This window comes from Ctenopharyngodon idella, chromosome 5, assembly GCF_019924925.1.
Source record: "Ctenopharyngodon idella isolate HZGC_01 chromosome 5, HZGC01, whole genome shotgun sequence".
Taxonomy (NCBI): Eukaryota; Metazoa; Chordata; class Actinopteri; order Cypriniformes; family Xenocyprididae; genus Ctenopharyngodon; species Ctenopharyngodon idella.
Window position 1 is genome coordinate 44,712,416 of NC_067224.1, and position 20,742 is coordinate 44,733,157.

At 41.9% G+C, this 20,742-nt stretch overlaps 1 protein-coding gene across 3 annotated transcripts in view; it reads left to right on the top strand.

Moving 5' to 3' along the window:
• LOC127512278 (L-asparaginase 1-like) overlaps nt 1-20,742 on the top strand; it is a 172,063-nt gene that overhangs the window by 22,560 nt on the left and 128,761 nt on the right. For all 3 annotated transcript variants that reach the window (XM_051893053.1, XM_051893054.1, XM_051893052.1), the window contains exons 5-10: nt 7,339-7,422; nt 15,723-15,849; nt 17,634-17,743; nt 17,923-18,105; nt 18,179-18,289; nt 19,934-20,053. In XM_051893053.1, the coding sequence (XP_051749013.1) occupies nt 7,339-7,422; nt 15,723-15,849; nt 17,634-17,743; nt 17,923-18,105; nt 18,179-18,289; nt 19,934-20,053 (735 nt within the window). The remainder of the gene's footprint in view (nt 1-7,338; nt 7,423-15,722; nt 15,850-17,633; nt 17,744-17,922; nt 18,106-18,178; nt 18,290-19,933; nt 20,054-20,742) is intronic.

A 20,742-nucleotide genomic window follows, 5' to 3' on the forward strand; every position in this document is an offset into this window, starting at 1 on the left:
AGTGATCAAAATTAAGAATTTAAAATGAAAGATGAAGCATATATTTAAAAAGTTAAGGGGAAAATGCCCTTTATAAAGGTAAAAATATCTCAAATATACATATTTAAATATGTCAAAGCTGATTTAACTCTGATGAAAATATTGTTACATAATCAATTATATATAACACAATTGTCACAATGTCAAGCCCTGATACATTTTATTTATGTATTCATTGTTACAGCCTATATCTTTGTGTTACATTTTGTTTTTTAAAAGGCAGGGACTTTATAAAATAGTCAAATATAAGCAACTCACCACTCCAACAAGTTTAAACAAATAATAATAAAAAATAATATAAAACTAGGTCTACTCAAAGTGCTATTTTCTCTTGTATATAACCATATCATATGTTTTATTTCATTTTTCGCAATGTCTAGACAAGAACCTGCTTAAAATAAAACAGCCTACTCATCACATTAGTAGAGCGGTAGGCGAAGTTGTGCAACAGTGTGAAATCTTCTTAAAACAATGTCCTTCCACTCCTCCCGGAACTTTTTGGTTAGGTCCTTTTCAAAAGCCAACTTAATTAAATTGGCCTTGCGTCGATGAAGCATGCTAAGGCGATGCTCTGTAAGGACGTTCTTTAATGTGGAAAAAGAGTTCTCACAGAGTGCTGTGCTTGCACCAAAGGTCAAAGCATGTTTGAGCGCCGTCATCACGTTTGGCATTGCTTCGAGAGGTTTCTGAAAGTGTTGTAGAACTTTTTTCATTGTCCATTTTCCCCTGTCAGCTGGAAATGAGTCCTTCATTTGCACGCTTATGAATTGGAGAGCCACTGTGTATTCAGATTCTACAATGGGTGTATTAGTAAGGTCCAGTAAAGGTTTCACTTTGGACACATCCAAGAAAGTAGAATCCTCTGGGTCCAGAGATCTGAGCGCATCCATCAGCACACAATTGCGTTCCCCAAAGCGTTCCTTCATTTCCCCCCAAACTGCATCAATACAACTGAAATGCATCCTGTGTAGCTCTGTTTCGTCGCTGAGATCTTCATATATAATTCTTTCCTCAACTGCATACATAGCGAAGGATGTGTTTAGTGTGCGTCGTCTTTTCTTTGGCACAGGCTCTATTGTTGCATCCTTGCAACGCTTCAGGAGTGTCACAAATTCCGTCTCAGAACGGAGATTTTCAATACACGTACATGCTGAATTTACAAGTTGCACACCTGTTAACAGATCCATGTCTTCTGCCTGTAGCATCAGATTAGGGGGTTCGAGATACGATAAGATTTTGTGCACCATCTCGGCAATGAACCTAAAGCTGGGTTCAGACATGGCCCGTAGTAAACCTGCTGCTTCAACTCGCACATCTGCTCCATAGGCTGGGCTGCTGTTGGTTTCTCAGAGCAGTGTGCAGTGAGCAGTTCTGCGTCTCCCTGGTCAGCAGTGGCAACTGTAAGAAGACGTTCAGTTGGCTCATTCAGTTCATTCACAAAACGCACAACTATCGAAATATTCTCTCTTCCTGTCCAGTCTCGAGTTCCATCCACTTTTATTGTGTAAAATGACTCGCCAACCTCTTTCACTATGTGCTCTGTGACCAAAGTACTCATAATCTCTATCAAACGGTTTTGAATGTCATGGCTAATATACCTAGCATTGAGAGGGATAGTCTGCGCTATCTTGGCCAACACAGCATCTTTCCTCAAAGTATATTCAAATAAGGACAAAAATAATCTGCATCCTTCTTCAGCCATACAATCAAAAGCATCATGTTTAAAATTAATTTTTAAAAAATCAGACCAAACGCATTTTTATTTTTATTCAGAAGTTATGTATATACAAAACGATAACTTTTGATAACAGTAGCCTATTGATAAATATATATATATATATAGTGAAAACAAGCAAGGACTGGTGGTTGGTGGGACATGGAGCTGGAGAACAGGTGAAGGGAGACAGCAGGCCCCCCAATTCCTGCCCATGGCCGCCAGAACTGTACGTTACCACACCCCATCAGTTATATTTGGTAATATACTGACACCTGTTGGCACATTTGTGTAATTTAGAGCAGAAATTAAGTCGTGATCACGAGAAAACAAGATAGAAAAACAAAAATAATAATCCATGGCCGTTTAGGGCTTCCGTATAAATGGCCATAGAAAATACCAAAATCTATAGGCTAAAGTAACTACTGTATTCAAAAGGAAATGCCATGGGAGAACAGCAGGACACAGTCTTTGCAAAGAGGTTACAGCTGTGCTTGTGGATAGGTCAGGTTTTTTTTTTTTTAGTCCTCAAAAAGGTAAAGGGCAAACGTTAACATAATTCACATATTATCCGCTGTAATCTTCTTTCCGTGGCAAACGATCCCTTGAACCCAGCTCGTTTTCCATCTTTCCTGGCTTGACTTACCAGCGCCAGTTTATTCCGTGCCTCCCTCGTCCGTTGTGTCAGATCTTCTGTTATTTTGATTATTTTTTTAATTTCATGTAAATTCAAGGCGAGGTGTTTGGCGGATCTCAAACGAACTTACCGATCGGAGAGATTTGCTGCTTGAAGTCGGAGGAGTTGAATACGGAGCACTGAAGCCGTACACTTTCTGCTGCCCGTAGTAACGTGCAAACTTTATTGCAGATGAAGCTGTTTATATTTGTCAGTATTTGTGAAACAAACACACGTTTCCGACATTTACGTGCAGAAAAAACTTTTCATTCAATGTTTAATGTAGCTACTACGTATTTTAGTGCCTGTATGTACAATGAAGATCAACATAATGACATACATAATAATAAAAATTGTGTTTAATATAATACTATTTCTACATGAAGACTGTTAATGTTGTAAAAACTGACTCCTGTACATGGTATTTTTATTAGTAAAAAAAAAAAAAAAAAACCCGTCATTCATCTCTTTATTGTAGAACAAGACTTTTTGTATGCGACACAGAGGATTTACAACAGTACTCATTGTTATAGCTGCATTAAATGAATTAAATAAAATTATTTCTCCAGGGAATAACATTAAATGAACACATACTTCCGTTTTGTATTTTCAATACACTTCTTACAAATTATACAATCTTAATATATTGCACCAGTTCAGTTTAAACTAGTGTAGCATTCCCGGCTGAACAGATGCAATTTACTCTCAGGAACTGATGTTTATAAAGAATTTAATTTCCAAAAACACCGTAAGAGCTGAATAAAAACAAACAAACAAACAATATTAGACATCTGCCTGCTAATTGTATACAAATATCCATAAACCTATAAATGAATACATTTGCAATTAATTGGCTTACACCATAAATAATGTGACAATAAATCACATTTTAGTATACAGGCTAATGTAATAACCTATATGATTTTATGAATTGTTTTAATTACAACAATCTCCCTTTAGAGTGCGATGTTAACTACGTTATATGAAACACCTGAGTTAACAATGAATTAATTTTGGTGAAACTGACGATCTCAATTTAGAGAGAAAAACATTAATTATATAAAATTACCAAATAAAGTGCTGATTTACTGTAAACAGTCTATTTGGAGTGCAAATCAAGAGAAACACTGACGAGGCAATACTAAACTGTGCCTAACAACATTAGCAAATGAAAGAGATCAATAAAATAAACACTTCAAAGTCCTTCAAAGTTTACCACACAACATAAAATTAAAACGGTACCTTGTGCCCTTCAGCCAGGAGCTAAGATGTAGAAAGAAACCTTTTTAAACAAACATTTGTACAGTGTGTACCCAAAAGTTCATCCTTTCTCTGGTAACATTAAATCAGAATGATGTTTCACGTAAAAAGTGCGCCAATGTACACACAGGGTGCCGCTGCACTTCCTTTTCCAGACTTCCAAATAAAGGCATGTGTGGTAAAAAATGTAAACACTCTTGTAAAACAAATAAGAATACAATGTCCACATTAAGTATGCAGCGAGAATTATTAGTCAACCAAAACAAACAAAATGTTTTTTGTTTTTTTTGTTTTTTTTTTTAAGTAACATTTTCAATAATAAAGTCCTTTCTTGTGAAAGCCTTTCTCAGGTATTCTATGGCAACACTGCCCTCTATGGTTGGAGGTAAAGATGACGGCCTACTTCAGAGATTGGGAATTTAATGGTCATTTACAACTGGTATGATGTAAAATGATCTAAAATCTTCACACCATTAATTCTTCAGAGTAGCCTATTATATGTGGATGTGCTACTTTCAGGTGTCCATTACTCATGAATAATTCTCACAAGAAACAATACCGTTATCATAGCCTACCAATTTCTAAAAATAAAGATTTGTTTTTAAAGACAATATTCTTGTTATTCCAAATAGGCTAACAGATTTGTGTGGACGCAACTCTGACAGCAATTCAAGGACGCAACATTGCTAAAGTTTCTGCTCGCGGAAACCCTAAGCAAGGCAGTTACAGAAAGGAAATAATAAATAACGTTACCAAAAGAAGCTGACTGTGTAAATTCTTGACATAAACAGTTCGCGTTTAAAGTTATTAAAGCATTTTCCTGAGATGTCGCCAGCACGAAGGTAAGACGTAACAACAGATCCACTGCTTTGCAGATAGGCGGAAGTTAACTGACGTCATTGTGAAAAGGGCATATTCAGCGCGATTCCGCCTATCCCGCCTTCACTAATCAATAACGAATTGTGATAGAAAGCATGCAGTTCGCAATGTGTGTGTTGTCATCATTAATTTTGAAGTATTTCCACACCTCTGAGGCTGACATTGTTTTTGCTGCTGCCGCCGGTGTCTCTGTGCAGGTTACGTCAGTTACGTCATGCGAGGTATTGGTCTTTGGTATCGGGGGTATTTTTACAAGTACAAGTACACAAGCTTGGTATCGAGCCCGATACCTATACTGGTATTGGTATCGGTGCATCCCTACTACATACTCAAATTTCAGTTTGCTCAAATTACTTAGACACGTATAAAACATGATCATTCACACCGCTGCTATCTTGGCACCCCCATCTTCTGTAGGCTATACTTTAATAGAGTACCTCAGAGATGTGTTTTTGTAGGCAACCCGGAAGTTAGCAGCGCACGGGTTCCCTCAATCGAAAGCCTATGCATTTTTCCCATAGACTTTTGGAAAATCGCAAAAAATAAGCTCTGTGTTTAACAAAGGGTTATGACACTTACACGTTTTGTCTATCAAGATAATCTTTACAAGTTAACACAACATTTCTACATTTTGAAGCCTAAATAAAGTTGTCAGATATAAAAAGCTAACAGTAGGCTATAAACGGACTACAGCACACCATGGTCGCGGATCATCGTCACCACCACCAAGCTTCCTCAAACTTTATTTAAAAAACAACTTTATTTAAAAACATGCTCGCTGATTATGATCTGCGCTGTGTATGAATACTTATCCACTTTTTCATGAGAAATTCTGTCCATTCGTTTTGTCCAAAAATGTTAGAAAATAATTTTGTTTATGCGTGCCTCTCTGAGATATTTTTATCTTTTATCTGTTAATAATGTTTTATTTATTTGTTTATTATTTTGTTAGTTTATATAAACCTTAATATTATTTTCTTTGCATTTAAAAATTCTTATGCTTGATCATTGTGCCTCAAATAAACTTTAAAGATTATCTTTCACTGTGTTATGTTTGATTGTATACTGTGTTTGCATACCATTTGCCAATTCACCCAGAAAAAAAACGTGCTTACCATCTCAGAAGCATTAGCTATGGCGGTATCAATTTCAAGTCGATGAAGTCTAAAGTCCCCGCCAAAGGAAGTAGTCCCTTTTAGCAACTTGTTAGCAACCACCGTTTTTAAGACACAATAAAGATTTAAAAAAATCACAAGTGGGTTATAACTGATATGTTTTATGTCATAGATCAAAACGTGAAAATATTTAGAGGCTTTGTTAACCACAGACCTTATTTCAGGCGATTTAGCAAAAACTCATTAAAAAAACCCATTGACTTCAGGGCGATGGAAACAGAAGTCCTAAAATGCTAACTTGCTTCCAGGTTTTGTATACAAAAACACGTCATCTCTGAGGTACTCTATTTCACTTCAATGTGGATAGTAAAAAATAATAATAATACATGAAATAATACATGATAAAACTAAAAAATAGAGCCAAATTGCGAAGGCGCCAAATTTTAATTTCAGTGTCAAATAAGAAAGAGTAAGATACTAGATTTCACTGCTGACATATGTGGGTTTATTATAAACAGCTGCTTGTACAACTCGTGAAGTTTACTTAAATGGGGTTTTAATAATAAATAAAAATTATATTAATAAATAATGGATTAAAAGATATATACGTCATAGATGATACATGTAAATACAGCATGTGAGCCTCTGTAACGCCCACATCCAGAACACACACACACACACTCCCATCTCTGTGATAAACATGGAGATGTCGAGTGATAAGAATTGTAACTCAAACGTCATTTAGAAAACTTGTCCCGTCCGAATAGGGCTTAGGACCACTTTTAAAGTTACCTCTAATATTAACATTTAAAGGGTTAGTTTACCCCAAAATGAAAATTCTGTCATTTATTACTCACGCTCATGTCGTTCCACACCCGTAAGACCTTCGTTTAATCTTCGGAACGCAAATTAAGATATTTATGTTTAAATTCGATGGCTCCGTGAGGCCTACATAGGGAGCAATGACATTTCCTCTCTCAAGATCCATTAATGTACTAAAAACATATTTAAATCAGTTCATGTGAGTACAGTGGTTCAATATTAATATTATAAAGCAACAAGAATATTTTTGGTGCGCCAAAAAAAATTATTTAGTGATTTAGTGAAACACTGCTTCAGGAAGCTTCGGAGCGTAATGAATCAGCGTGTCGAATCCGCAGTTCGGAGCGCCAAAGTCACGTGATTTCAGCAGTTTGGCAGTTTGACACGCGATCCGAATCATGATTTGACATGCTGATTCATTATGCTCCGAATCTTCCTGAAGAAGTGTTTTGAAATCGGCCATCACTATATAAGTCATTATTTTGTTTTTTTTGGCACACCAAAAATATTCTTGTCGCTTTATAATATTAATATTGAACAACTGTACTCACATGAACTGATTTAAATATGTTTTTAGTACATTAATGGATCTTGAGAGAGGAAATGTCATTGCTCCCTATGTAGGCCTCACGGAGCCATCAGATTTAAACAAAAATATCTTAATTTGTGTTCCGAAGATCAATGAAGGTCTTACGGGTGTAAAACGGCACGAGGGTGAGTAATTAATGACAGAATTTTCATTTTTGGGTGAACTAACCCTTTAACTAGTGGTCATCAAAAGACGCATCGTGTTAACTTCACTATTAGCTTCACAACCACCTTATATGTTGCAGGTGCCCATCTATGAGTTGAGGAATGATGGGAGGGACAACCTCTTGGGGGCGCTGTTGTTAGCAGGACAGTTTATCATCCCTGAGGTGAGTTTATTTTTTTATTCTCTGCAAGTGACGCCTTTGTAGCCGTTACAAATGCAGTATGTGAAAGATACCGTCCAATATTTGTGGTGTTTTGGAGGATGTTAGGTCTGCAGTTATAAAATAGTTTTCATTCAGAATTTCATTATGAAAGGGTTAGTTCACCCAAAAACGTCTCGGTTACGTATGTAACCCTCGTTCCCTGAAGGAGGGAACGGAGACGTACGTCAGTAGTGACCGACGAATTGGGATATCGCTAGAGAGCCCTATCAGCTTCGAGTGAACTACAACAGGCCAATGAAGTTGGCGTGCGATATTTGCATAATGCGCACCGCCCCCGCCAGGTGGTATAAATAGGGGAGCAGATGCAATCGCACTCTGTTTTTCGCTGAGGAGACAACCTAGTCTGCACTACAGCGAGGGTACAGCAACTGTGGCGACGGGACGTACGTCTCCGTTCCCTCCTTCAGGGAACGAGGGTTACATACGTAACCGAGACGTTCCCTTTCAGTCGGTCACGTTCGACGTACGTCAGTAGTGACCGACGAATTGGGATCCCAAATAAAGCGCCACAGTATGAACCCCTTCCAGTGCCCAGCGCAAGCTCTAGCCACCCGGCGCACCAGTGGGACGGGGAAGGGGGCGAGCTTACGCCGAGAGAGTCTACTGCTGTTCCGATATACCCACTAAGTAAACTAGACTACACTGGGGAAGCGAACCCGTAGGGGACGCTGCGGAGACCACTACCCACCTGTAGGGGAGGAATTTACGTGGAGAGTACACATATGGACTGGCCGTGGGCAGTACGCATATGGAGTCCCTGGGATGGCTCCACCTGGGTAGGGGGGAGACTCATCTGACAGGTGACAGCAGAGCTGGCTCTGCTAGGGAAAGACACGGGCTCGCCGTAGGGAGTTGACCGTGGACAAATACACACATGGGACCGCTCACGTGGAGGGGTCACGACATGTGGAACCCAGCCAAACGTCAACGTCGGTGACGGAGGTTTGGCCTGGCATCAGACACTCCGCAATGTCCGAGCCGAAGGGGGAGGCGGAGGAACTCGACAGGGTTCGCCAAGCGGGGAACTCAACTGGTGTAAAAAGGATGCACGTATCCGGCCCAGGGGGCGGGAGTGGCATTGCAAGCCGACACTAGAACGGGCTCTTCGCGTCTACCGGCTGGTGGAAGCGAGTACACGGGAAGATACCGGTTCTACACGAAGGCTATAGAATCTAGCGAACGTGTTAGGTGTCGCCCAGCCCGCAGCTCTACAGATATCTGTCAGCGAGGAGCCGTGCGCCAGCGCCCAGGAAGAGGCCACTCCTCTGGTGTAGTGGGCTCTCAACCTGAGCGGGCAAGGCACGCCCTGGGACTCATACGCCAGGGCGATGGCGTCCACTATCCAGTGGGCCATCCTCTGCTTGGAGACAGCCTTTCCCTTCTGCTGGCCTCCGTAACAGACAAAGAGCTGATCTGAGGTCCTAAAGCTTCGCGTTCTGTCCACGTACAGGCGCAGAGCGTGGACGGGAGAGAGCAAAGCTAGGGCTGGGTCTGCCTCCTCCGAAGGCAGCGCTTGCAGGTTCACTACCTGATCTCGAAAGGGAGTGGTAGGAACCTTGGGCACATATCCAGGCCGGGGTCTCAGGATAACGTGAGAGTCACCGGGCCCGAATTCCAGGCACGATTCGTCAACCGAAAATGCGTGCAGGTCCCCTACCCTCTTGAGCGAGGCCAATGCAACCAGGAGGACGGTCTTTAGGACAGTACTTTTAACTCGACTGATTGCAAAGGCTCGAAGGGACGACCCCGGAGAGATGTAAGAACCAGGGTCAGATCCCAAGAGGGTACAGAGGGGGGCCAGGGAGGATTAGTCTCCTCGCCCCCCTCAAGAACCTGACGATCAGATCGTGCTTCCCTAGCGATTTACCATCAACTGCATAGTGATGTGCGGCGACAGCGGCAACATACACCTTGAGGGTGGAGGGAGACAGCCTTCGCTCCAGGCCCTCTTGCAGAAAGGAAAGCACGGTTCTGACCGAACATGATCGGGGGTCCTCTCGCTCTGGTTGAGAGGAACACCATTCGACGAATAGGTTCCACTTCAGCGCATAGAGGTTCCTCGTAGAAGGAGCTCTAGCGGAAGTGATGGTGTCTGCGACCGCTTGCGGGAGATCACTCAGAACCTCCGCGTCCCGTCCAGGGACCACACATGGAGTTTCCACAGGTGGGGACGCGGGTGCCAGAGGGTGCCCCGTCTCTGAGTCAGGAGGTCCTTCCTCAGAGGAATGGGCCAGGGAGGTGCTGTCGCGAGGAGCGTAAGGTCCGAGAACCAGGTCCGAGTGGGCCAGTATGGAGCCACTAACAAGACCTGCTCCTCGTCCTCCCTGACTTTGCACAGGAGCTGTGCGAGAAGGCTCACTGGGGGAAACGCATATTTGCGTAGGCCCCGGGGCCAGCTGATTGCCAGGGCATCCATGCCGAGCGTGCCGCCGGTCAGGGAATAGAACTGGCAGTGGGCAGTCTCCGGGAGGCGAACAGATCTATCTGTGCCTCGCCAAAGCGCTGCCAGATCAGCTGGACCACCTGGGGACGGAGTCGCCATTCGCCCGGAAGCGGAGGCTGCCGTGAGAGCTCGTCGGCTGCACGGTTGAGCACGCCTGGGGCGTGAATGGCACGAAGCGACCTCAGATGCTTCTGACTCCATAGCAAGAGATGGCGGGCGAGTTGCGACATACGGCGGGAGCGTAGACCACCCTGATGGTTGATGTACGCAACGGCCGCAGTGTTGTCCGAGCGGACCAGTACGTGCTTGTCTGTCAACAGCTCCTGGAAGCGGCCCAGTGCAAGACGTACTGCTAGCAACTCGAGGCAATTGATATGCCAATGCAGTTGGGGCCCCGTCCACAGACCCGATGCTGCATGCCCGTTGTACGTGGCCCCCCACACTGTGGCAGAGGCATCTGTGTGGACCACAGCATGCCTGGACACTTGTTCGAGGGGAACTCCAGCCCGCAGGAACGAAGAGTCTGACCACTTGGTGAGGGTGCGACAGCAGTTCGGTGTCACGGGGACACGGAACGTACCGCGCTGCCACGCCCATCTCGGGACCCGGCCGCGGAGCCAGTGTTGAAGCGGCCTCATATGAAGCAATCCGAGCGGCATGACTGCGGCTGCGGATGCCATATGCCCCAGGAGCCTCTGAAAGAGTTTCAGTGGGGCCGCCGTCCTGCGCTTGAGCGTACTCAGGCAGGTCAACACTGACTGGACGCGCTCCTCGGAGAGGCGCGCGGTCCAGGCGACCGAATCCAGTTCCCTACTGAGATAAGAGATCCTCTGCCCGGGGGAGAGTTTGCTCTTGTCCCAGTTGACCCGAAGACCCAACCGACTGAGGTGAGCTAACACCATGTCCCCGTGTTCGCACAACTGCTCCCACGAGCTGGCCAGGATGAGCCAGTCGTCGAGGTAGTTGAGATGCGAACGCCCTGTTCCTTGAGCGGAACAATGGCCGCCTCCGCAACCTTCGTAAAGACGCGGGGCGACAGGGCCAGCCCGAAGGGTAGGACTTTGTACTGATATGCCCGACCCTCGAACGCAAACCGTAGGAGTCTGTGACGAGGCAGAATCGAGACATGAAAGTACGCGTCCTTCAGGTCGATCGCTGCAAACCAATCCTGGGGACGGATGCATTTGAAAATGCACTTCTGCATAAGCATCTTGAACGGCAGCCTGAGAAGGGACCGATTCAGGACACGCAGATCCAGGATTGGCCGTAGCCCACCGCCCTTCTTGGGTACAATGAAGTAGGGGCTGGAGAACCCTGACTTCAAATCGGCTGGAGGGACCGGCTCGACTGCATCCTTCGCCAGGAGGACAGCAATCTCCGCCCAGAGAACAGGTGCATTGTCCAGGGACACACGAGTGTAATGGACACCCCTGAACACCGGGGGACGCCGGGCGAACTGAATCGCATAGCCGAGTCTGATGGTACAAATGAGCCAGCGGGACGGGCTGGAAAGCGCTAGCCAGGCTTCCAGACACCGAACCAGCGGGACCAAATGGACCACAGACGTACCGGGCGTGGGGCAGCGAGGTAGAGTGCTGGACCCGACTCGGACGGCATAGCGGCCCGTAGTGTGGTCAGACTCTGCAAGGTGGCAGTGTGAATGGGAGACGGCACATGGGAGGCGGCCTCAACCAACACACTGGGACCTGCTGGCGAAGTGAGAGGGGGCTGAGAGTGGCGAGGTGGGGCCTCGCGCACTGCCAGCCGCGCCCTCTTGGGACCTGGAGGGTCAGAAAACAGTTCTACTCCGTGGGCACCGCTGGTCTCCGGAGAGCCAGCGGCGGAACAAACCAAAATTCTCCACCCGGCCCTCCTCCGGGGAGGGAGCGATGCGGGCATCGTCTCCCGAAGAACTGTTTACCTCAGCTCCAGGTCACCAGTTTCTCCAGGACCGCTTCTCGCTAGCCAAGTGGCTTGGCTGCGGGCTGAGCGGGCTGGATTTTAGGCCAGCTTGTGAGATGAGAGCATCGAGAAAGCGTACTTAGACGATGACACACCTCTGCAAGGCTAGCCAGGGGTGTTTCCGGACCACCATGGTAGACATTGTCTGGCCAGGGGCCTGCGCTATGACTTGCATCATGCGTAGCTCAACCCCGACTCAGAACTACCCATATGCAATGAGTGCTTTGGCCTTCCACAGACTTGCCGGGGGCCAAGACCCATGCAGGGCAGAGGTGGTGTGCCCGTAGCACTGCCACCCCACCACAGAGGGTAGTGAGAGAGAAAAAAACTTAATGCAGATATGACCCTTTTGGTGTTCCATATTTGGCACCAAGAAAGGCTTCTAAACTGCCAAGTTTTTCATGCACGTCCAGGCTAAGACAGGGGGCGGGGCAAGGCGAGTACGCGTCACACCACGCCCCCAGGGGCCCGGGAAAGCATGGTCGTTAACTCTGAATCTGATTCAGCATGAGCACATCACAACCGTGGGACGCTCAGCCTCATCTTCATGTCCAGAGCCCAACAACCCTCTCTCCAATGTAGCAGTCGACATCTGATCCTCTGCTGGAGCCCTGACTAAGATGCTAGGTCCCCCATGAGAAGGACCAGCAATCCACCCAGAAGCTACCAGCCATGTGAGAGAGTGAACGTGGTCGTCTAACTGAACGACACACGGCGCTGAGCGCCGACGTGGCCATGTTTTTACCAAACATAAACCACCCACGAACACAGTCACAGCATGTTTGCGATGCGCTAGAGGAGTGGGGGGCCCACGGAGATTGGCTCGGCAGGTAATGCCCCACTGTGATCCTCTGGTCACCCTGGCTTATTCACCAAAAGTAGTACTTTTCTGATTCAGAAAGAGAAACTAGATCGGGGAATAGGTGAGGGGACTCCACCTCGTTTGAGGCACTCGAGTCTCGACCACGCATCTAGAGCGCCGAACAACGCGCTGGGTTGCCATGGCAACGCGCGCTATCAGCCGGCAGCTCGACGGCACACGGCGCGCTGAGCGCTCAAGCCCTTACGAGAAAGGCAAGACGAACAACGCGCCGACGTGGGCATGCTCTCTTTTTTTACAAGAGAATATGAACCACCCACAAACACAGTCTCAGCACGCTAAGCAGACATGAGAGAAAGTGATTGTGGCCGTCAGTGAGGATAGGAAACGACCGCCTCCAGAAACGCACAGACAGAATGACGTCTTGAAAAAGACGCAGTGTCTGTCTGTGAAGCTCTTTTAGAAGCTCTTGTTCTTTGTGCCGAAGCACACAGGGAACAGCCGCGATGTGACTGCAGGTACACTTTTCACTCCCTGAGTCACACACACAGAGGAACCGGCCCAAATCGCAAACCAACGGGGCAAATAATGCTGTGAAAACAGCAGTTGAGAGCTGTATAACAGCTCGAGAAGCTCACTCTGGGAAGCTCGCGGCCTCGCTGTAAGGTGCCATAAAGCCAGCACTGTAGAACAAAAGCTCTTCAAAGGCTTGCGAAGTCACTCTCAGACTAACAGCAGGAACACACAGGTTGGCTCCGAAACGAAAAGACAGAGTGCGATTGCATCTGCTCCCCTATTTATACCACCTGGCGGGGGCGGTGCGCATTATGCAAATATCGCACGCCAACTTCATTGGCCTGTTGTAGTTCACTCGAAGCTGATAGGGCTCTCTAGCGATATCCCAATTCGTCGGTCACTACTGACGTACGTCGAACGTGACCGACTGAAAGGGAACAAAAATTCTGTCATCATTTACTCGCCTTCAAGTTGTTCCAAACCTGAATTGATTTTATTTGTTCTGCTGAACACAGAAGTTATTTTGAAGAATGTTCATAACCAAACAGTTGATGGGCCCTATTGACTTCCAAAGTTTTTTTTTTTTTCTTTTTTTTCCATACTTAGTTAATGGTGCCCCACAACTGTTTGGTTAACCATATTCTTCAAAATATCTTCCTTTGTGTTCAACAGATTTAATTCAGATTTGGAACAACTTGAGTGTGAGATGTGTCATTTTTGGGTGAACTAACCCTTTAATTAGTTTTAACATTTAAATAATTTTATTTTAAAGTGCCCCTATTATGCCTTTTTTAAGGTTCCTAATATTGTTTTGGGAGTCTCCTACCACAGGTTTACATGCATGCAAGGTCAACAAATACTTTTGTTTTCTCATAATATACATTTCATTTCACCTGAGTTTTCAATCTTATGTAAACGATTCAGAGTTCAGAGAGTCAGTCTCTCTAAACCTCTCCTTTCCGTGAGCCTACACTGGTCTTATTGGTCAGATGGCCCAATCCTTTGTGATTGGTCTACTGCGTGCACCGTGCGGCCATTGCCATAACTGAATGACAACTATCAATTCGCAAGACATTGTACAATCTATGGACAGAAAAGATAGCATCGATTTTACCATATCAGTTCGAGCCCAAGTCCGACGATGAAATGTCTGAGGTAGTTGATCAACCATAAACTGATTCGCAATCACGACTGGAGTATGACGTTTCTATATGGTAAGTGTCACCTTAGTTATTTATAAGACATGATAGCAGCATCACTGTTATACTTTATGTAGGTGTGCCTATGGGAACTGTATCAGAATGCCAAGCGAAGCTAAAAAAAAAACTTAATATAAGATAAACATTTAGGCCAGATGTGTACAGACTTTTTCGTCATAACTATTAACAAAGAAAAATGGCTATATCATTGTTTGACATTACAAGGGGTGTTTACCGTTTACAGAGAGAATACTTCAACTAGTTAGCGCGGACTAGCATCTTAACATCCTATTACAATACAGATAGAGCTCCACTCTACTGTAATAATAAAAACACAGAGGAAAAAAATGTTTTGTTTGAAAAAAAAAAGCACAAATAGCCGATAATGCAATACACATTGTAAACAAAAGTCCTGCTCCATCCTTGATCATTACTCCAAGTAATAAGACAGACAAGCTGCATTAATCGACACATTTTTAGACAATATTGGACCCACATCTGAATAGCAGAACTACAGAAACATGAGTTAGCCAGTTAGCAGGAGACAAACTAAGGGTGTACTTTACACAACATAACATACAAAACTACGAATTTTGAACGATCGCTAGAAAATATAAACATCAATTATTAATCATACTTACAGTTTGAGATTCAGAGGAGCAAGCTGGTCCAAAGAAACGGCACTGATCCATATTTTAAGACCAAGCGTTTTGTGAATCCTGCGTTAATCTCCCCGAGGTTTGAGAAGCAGTCAGTAAAATGACAGGAACACACCAAAATATTGAACTGCTGTGGTACTGTTGAAAAAATGAGTTTTCCCTGGCGTCTGCATGCGCAATAAGTGGGCGGGCAATATGCTAATGTTTCGTTGTGATTCGTTTTACAAACGACTCGTTTAGTTGACTCTGAGTCGACTCTTACTTTTGAGAGACAATAACTTATATACGGTGCACTTTCAGATTTAAACAGACTTTGCAGGATGTTTTCATTCACTTAGAGCTATGTTACACACTACATGAAAGGTAAATTTCAAAAATCCATAATAGGGGCACTTTAAAATATGGAAGATAGTTTGTAATAAAATACTGGAAATAATATTTGATGAAATGTGGTTTTAAGTGTCCTTTGAGGTGATTATATGTTATGCAGTACATTTTGTTTCCGCCATACCAATGAAGATACTTTATTATAAATTTATTGTAATAATTTTATAATACTTATTATTGTTATAAAAATAATTATAAAACAGTTTAAATTTAGTAAAGGACCAGAAAAAAGCCCTTTGTGTCTTTCTTCACAGGTTTGCCTGTATTTTTATCAAAAGCTGTACAGGGGCAATCGTGTCACCAAGGTGGACGCTGAAAGCTTTGGCGCATTTACCTCACCAAACCTGCGGCCATTAGCCAGTCTTGAAGTCGACATCATAAGTGATTACAGTTCTGCCAACATTTATCTTAGATGTCTTACCCCCGGTTTCACAGACAATGCTTAAGCCTAGTCCTAGAGTAAAATGCATGTTTGAGCTGTTTTAACCAAAAGCAACTTGCATTGGCTTATCTTAAAATATGTCAGTACCATTGTTTTGTCTCAAGATGCACACCAGTAATGTTATTTTCTAGTGAACATTTATAAAAGCTACTTAAATGTCCTAATTGGCCTAATCCTGACTTAGGCTAAGCCCTGTCTGTGAAACCGGGCCATAGTGACATATGAGTCTATTTATAAGTTAGTGTTCCTAAAAAATGAAACTTTACGCAAAAGTTTTTTGCCATAGAAATTCAGTATATACTGTTAGCTTTTTCTATGCAATTACCATGATTTGGAACTGAGGCTTTTAAAGGGATAGTTCACTCAAAAATGACAATTCTGTCATCATTTACTCACACTCAAGTTGTTCTGAAACCTGTATGAATTTCTTTCTTCTGTTGAACACAAAAGAAGATATTTTGAAGAAAATGAGTAACCAAACAGTTGATGGGCCCCACTGACTTCCATAGTATGGGGGGAAAATACTATGGAAGTCAATGGTGACCATCAACTGTTTGGTTACCCATATTCTTTAAAATATCTTCTTTTGTGTTCAGCAGAAGAAAGAAAATTATGACAGAATTTTAATTTTTGGGTGAAATATCCCTTTGAGCTCCAAAAAGGATGCAATAACATCATCAAAGTATTGAAAAAGTGGTCCATGTGATTTCTGTTTGTCACTTAAATGAATGTTTCTCGCATAAATCTGATTTCAGAAGATTTGTAATAGACATGAGTCATATAGGTGACTTTTATGGTACTGTATGGTGCTTTTGAATCTTTTTTGAAATGTGAAAGACTAATTTCATGGTTTGGAACGACATTGAAGTGAGCAGGTGATTACACTTTAAATTTTTTCTCTTTTTAGAAGCAGTCACAAACATGTGAAGTAACAAATGTTGATTAGATATTATCCATATTTGAAATAAAAATTCCAAAAGTTCACCATTGGTAGTTGATAGTATTTCATTAATAAAACGCATGTGCATGTATAGAGGAAGATTGACTTGCAGTGCTGTTTTAGTATCATTGAGATACTATTACAGTTTATACATGTGTATATATATATATATACAGTATATAATCAGTTAAATTTTTAGTTACATTTTTAGTACTTTTGTTGTGTTTTTTGTCATTTTTCTTATTTTTTTTTTAATGTCTATGCAGTGTTTAATAATTTTTAGTTCAATTTTAGTTATTTTAATTTTAGTTTTAGTTAATTTTAGTTATTTTAGTACATCAAGGTAAACTAAATGAAAATGTTGCCTTGGCAAGCTTTTTTTTTACATTTTATTTATTTTTATTAATTATATAAATATTTATTTTAATTAATGTAAATGTTTTTTTGTTGTTGTTGTTTATGGTTTTAGTTTTAGTATGTTTTTTAAAATTATTTTTAATCACTTGCTGTTCACTTTAATAATCCTGTGTGAAGAAAAATGAATTACAAAGTACAAATATTAGTCTCACAATTACTCTCAAAAGTACTCTCAAAATTAATATTAGTTTATAAAAACTGCATTTGTAATAATAGCTATACACAAATGACTAAGAAAAAAGTTAAATTTTTAGATAAGTATATTATGTTACATTACAGGATACTGCTTGAAATTGAATGTCAACTCCCTTATTAGTGATGCTGTAGTGTTATTTTGAGTATTATGCTTATTTTCTTACTCTTTAGTTGACCGGGACATTGTGCTACCTGGTCCATCAGACAAATTCACTGTCAGCACAGAATTGAACAGTAATGTGGGTGTCCTGCGACTATTCCCAGGAATCACTACTGATACGGTAAAGACGTGTGCTTATGTCTGCCTTTATTTGCCACACATTTTTCCCAAATCTCTTCATTCTGTCCATAACAATGTTCATTATTTTTACAATGTTTAGTAAATACTGACAGAAGTTTAATTTTCAGCCGAACTTTTGGAAGTTTCAGATGTTTAAAATGAGATTCATTCTCTCATCAGGTCAAGGCCTTCTTGCAGCCTCCTATGGACGGGATCGTATTGGAGACTTACGGCTGCGGTAACGCTCCTGACCGCGATGACCTGCTGGATGAGATCAAAAAAGCGACCGATAGAGGAGTCATCATCATCAACTGCACCCAGTGCCTCCGGGGCACGGTCAAAGGCACATATGAAACTGGCCAGGTTTGGGAGTTTGCTTAAGAAAGGCCTTATGTGGGTGGATTCCAGGAGTGTGTAATTTAATTTTCATTTGCAGAAACTGTATGACGCCGGTGTGATCGCTGGAGGTGATATGACCCCAGAAGCTGCTCTTTCAAAACTCTCCTATGTGCTGGCAAAAGACCTCAGTACAGAAGAGAAGAAGAAGGTATGGAAAAATGTCTCTTAAAAAATACATTTAAACCACATTTGGGTCAATAACATATACACTAACATTCAGAAGTTTGGGGTCAGTAATCAATCTTGTATCAACGTTTTCCACATAATATGAAGCAGCACAACTGTTTTCAACATTGATAATAATAATAATGTTTCTTGAGCACCAAATTGCTATATTAGAATGATTTCTGAAGGATCATGTGACACTGAAGACTGGAGCTGCCATCCCAGGAAAACTGTGATATTTAAAAATTTTACTTTTTAATATAATAATATTAATATTTTAAATCAATTTAAATGCAGCCTTTGTGAGTATAAGAGACTTCTTTCATTGAAAAAATCTTACTGACCCCAAACTTTTGAAATGTAGTGTAATTAGTAAAAAAAAATATCAAAAAATCAGATATAAAATGCAAATGCAAAGTTCTTAGTTATACTCCTTTCATATTATTTTTGACTTTTATACCATTTTCAAGAAAAGTTTAAGAAATGTCATGTGGTGTAACCATTAAGTAAATAGTATTAAAAAAAAGTTAAAAAAAAGTATTAAAATTATTTTTGTTAGTTGTACAACATGAATTTGATTTAAAGCTGTAGTCCGTAACTTTTTTTTAGTTAAACATGATCCGAAATCAATTTGAGCAAGTACATAACCAGCCAGTGTTCAAAACTATCTCCATACCTAGCCCGATTCACAACAGTAAGCTTGTAATAATGTTTTCTAATAAAATCAGTACTGGTGGGATTCTGCAGGAAATTTGAGCATGCAGCCGTTCGTCTTTGCGTCATTACGTCACATCTGTTTACATGAAGAATGAGTCCCAGCTAGTAGGCTATATCATGTGAGGATGCTGCAGGTGATGAATCAATTATAGCCTTTTCTCACAGCAGCTGCAATAATTAAACTTATCATTTTGATGGTGGATTGTAATCCAGAAAGGTCCAAATGACAATCATCAGTGACATCTGGAGATTCACCCGTAGTCAAAAGCAAAAGACTTCGGACTGCGGAGTGGATACAGAAATTGAAATCTACAGGTAACGCTAATACACACTAAATACACAGTCATGCAATACCTGATGTTGTTAACATTAACAATTTGAGAACAAAATATAACAATAATAATAATTTGTATGGTTTGATGTGATATGAGCTAAGTGATCATTAGATTTAATCATCATTGGTAGCGCGATTTATTGTCATGCTTTTTTTTTTTCTCAGTTGGTCAGAACAAAAGTGTCAGATTTGTTTCTTACTTGTTCAGATGACGTTTTCTGGTGAAAATTCTTATTTTGGTTATACTTCCAAGATGTAGAATCTGTAATTCTGAAGTACAGTATCCACACTGATGTGGTGACTGACAGCAAACATTAGATTCATCCATGCTGAAGAGCCGTACCGATGCACAACACACGTAAAGATGATAATTCCGCAAATAACTGCAATTGCAGGTTTCGAACAGAGATGGTGACAGAGGCAAATCTTACAGACTGCAGCTTTAAATATGAGTTTAATTCAAATAATAATAATAATAATAATAAACAGTAGTTTTATTGTAAATAATAATAATGAGATAATAATTATTACTTGTTTTAGATCACGTATTAATTAAACATGTTATTTGTTCATAAGATGATGAGTCAAATTCTGCGTGGTGAGATGACAGGTGACCTGGTCAGTCCGAAGCTTTCTCTCAGCGACAGTCGCTTTATTCAGGTCATCGCCAAGTCCCTCAGCAGCAGCTGTAAAGAGGTAATGTAACCTGCACTTTCTCTCTTTCTTTGTCCCCAATTTTTCTGGGGATTTTGCTGAAAACACTAATTTACTATCAATTTATAATTTATTTATTTGTGCTGGTAACTTTGGTTTAGGTCTGTCATGGACTGCTGACTTTTGAAAATACTTTTATACTCTCAAATACTCTCAATAAATTGGTAGGGTCTAACCCTGCACAATAAGAACTAACAGAATTTTGAGATTGCAATAGACGTGAAGGACTATAATGTGTTAAGAGCTCGCTCAAGTACTGGGGAGCTAAACCATTTAGTGCTTTGTAAGTAATTAGCAAGATTTTAAAATGTATATGATGTTTAATAGGGAGCCAATGCAGTGTTGACAGAACCGGGCTAATATGGTCATACTTCCTGGTTCTAGTAAGAACTCTAGCTGCTGCTTTTTGGACCAGCTGGAGTTTGTTTCTTAAGCGTGCAGGGCAACCACTCAGTAGAGCATTACAATAATCTAGTCTTGAGGTCATGAACACATGAACTAACTGTTCTGCATTTGTCATGGAGTGCATATGTCATAATTTATATATATTTTTAATAAAAGGAAGCTCATGTTAAAGTAATTTACCTGTCGCCTGTCTTTGCGGCATTGTGTTCTTTTCTCAGCCTCGATGATATGTAGCACTGCAAGTTGTCATAGGAGTTTTCGTCTTT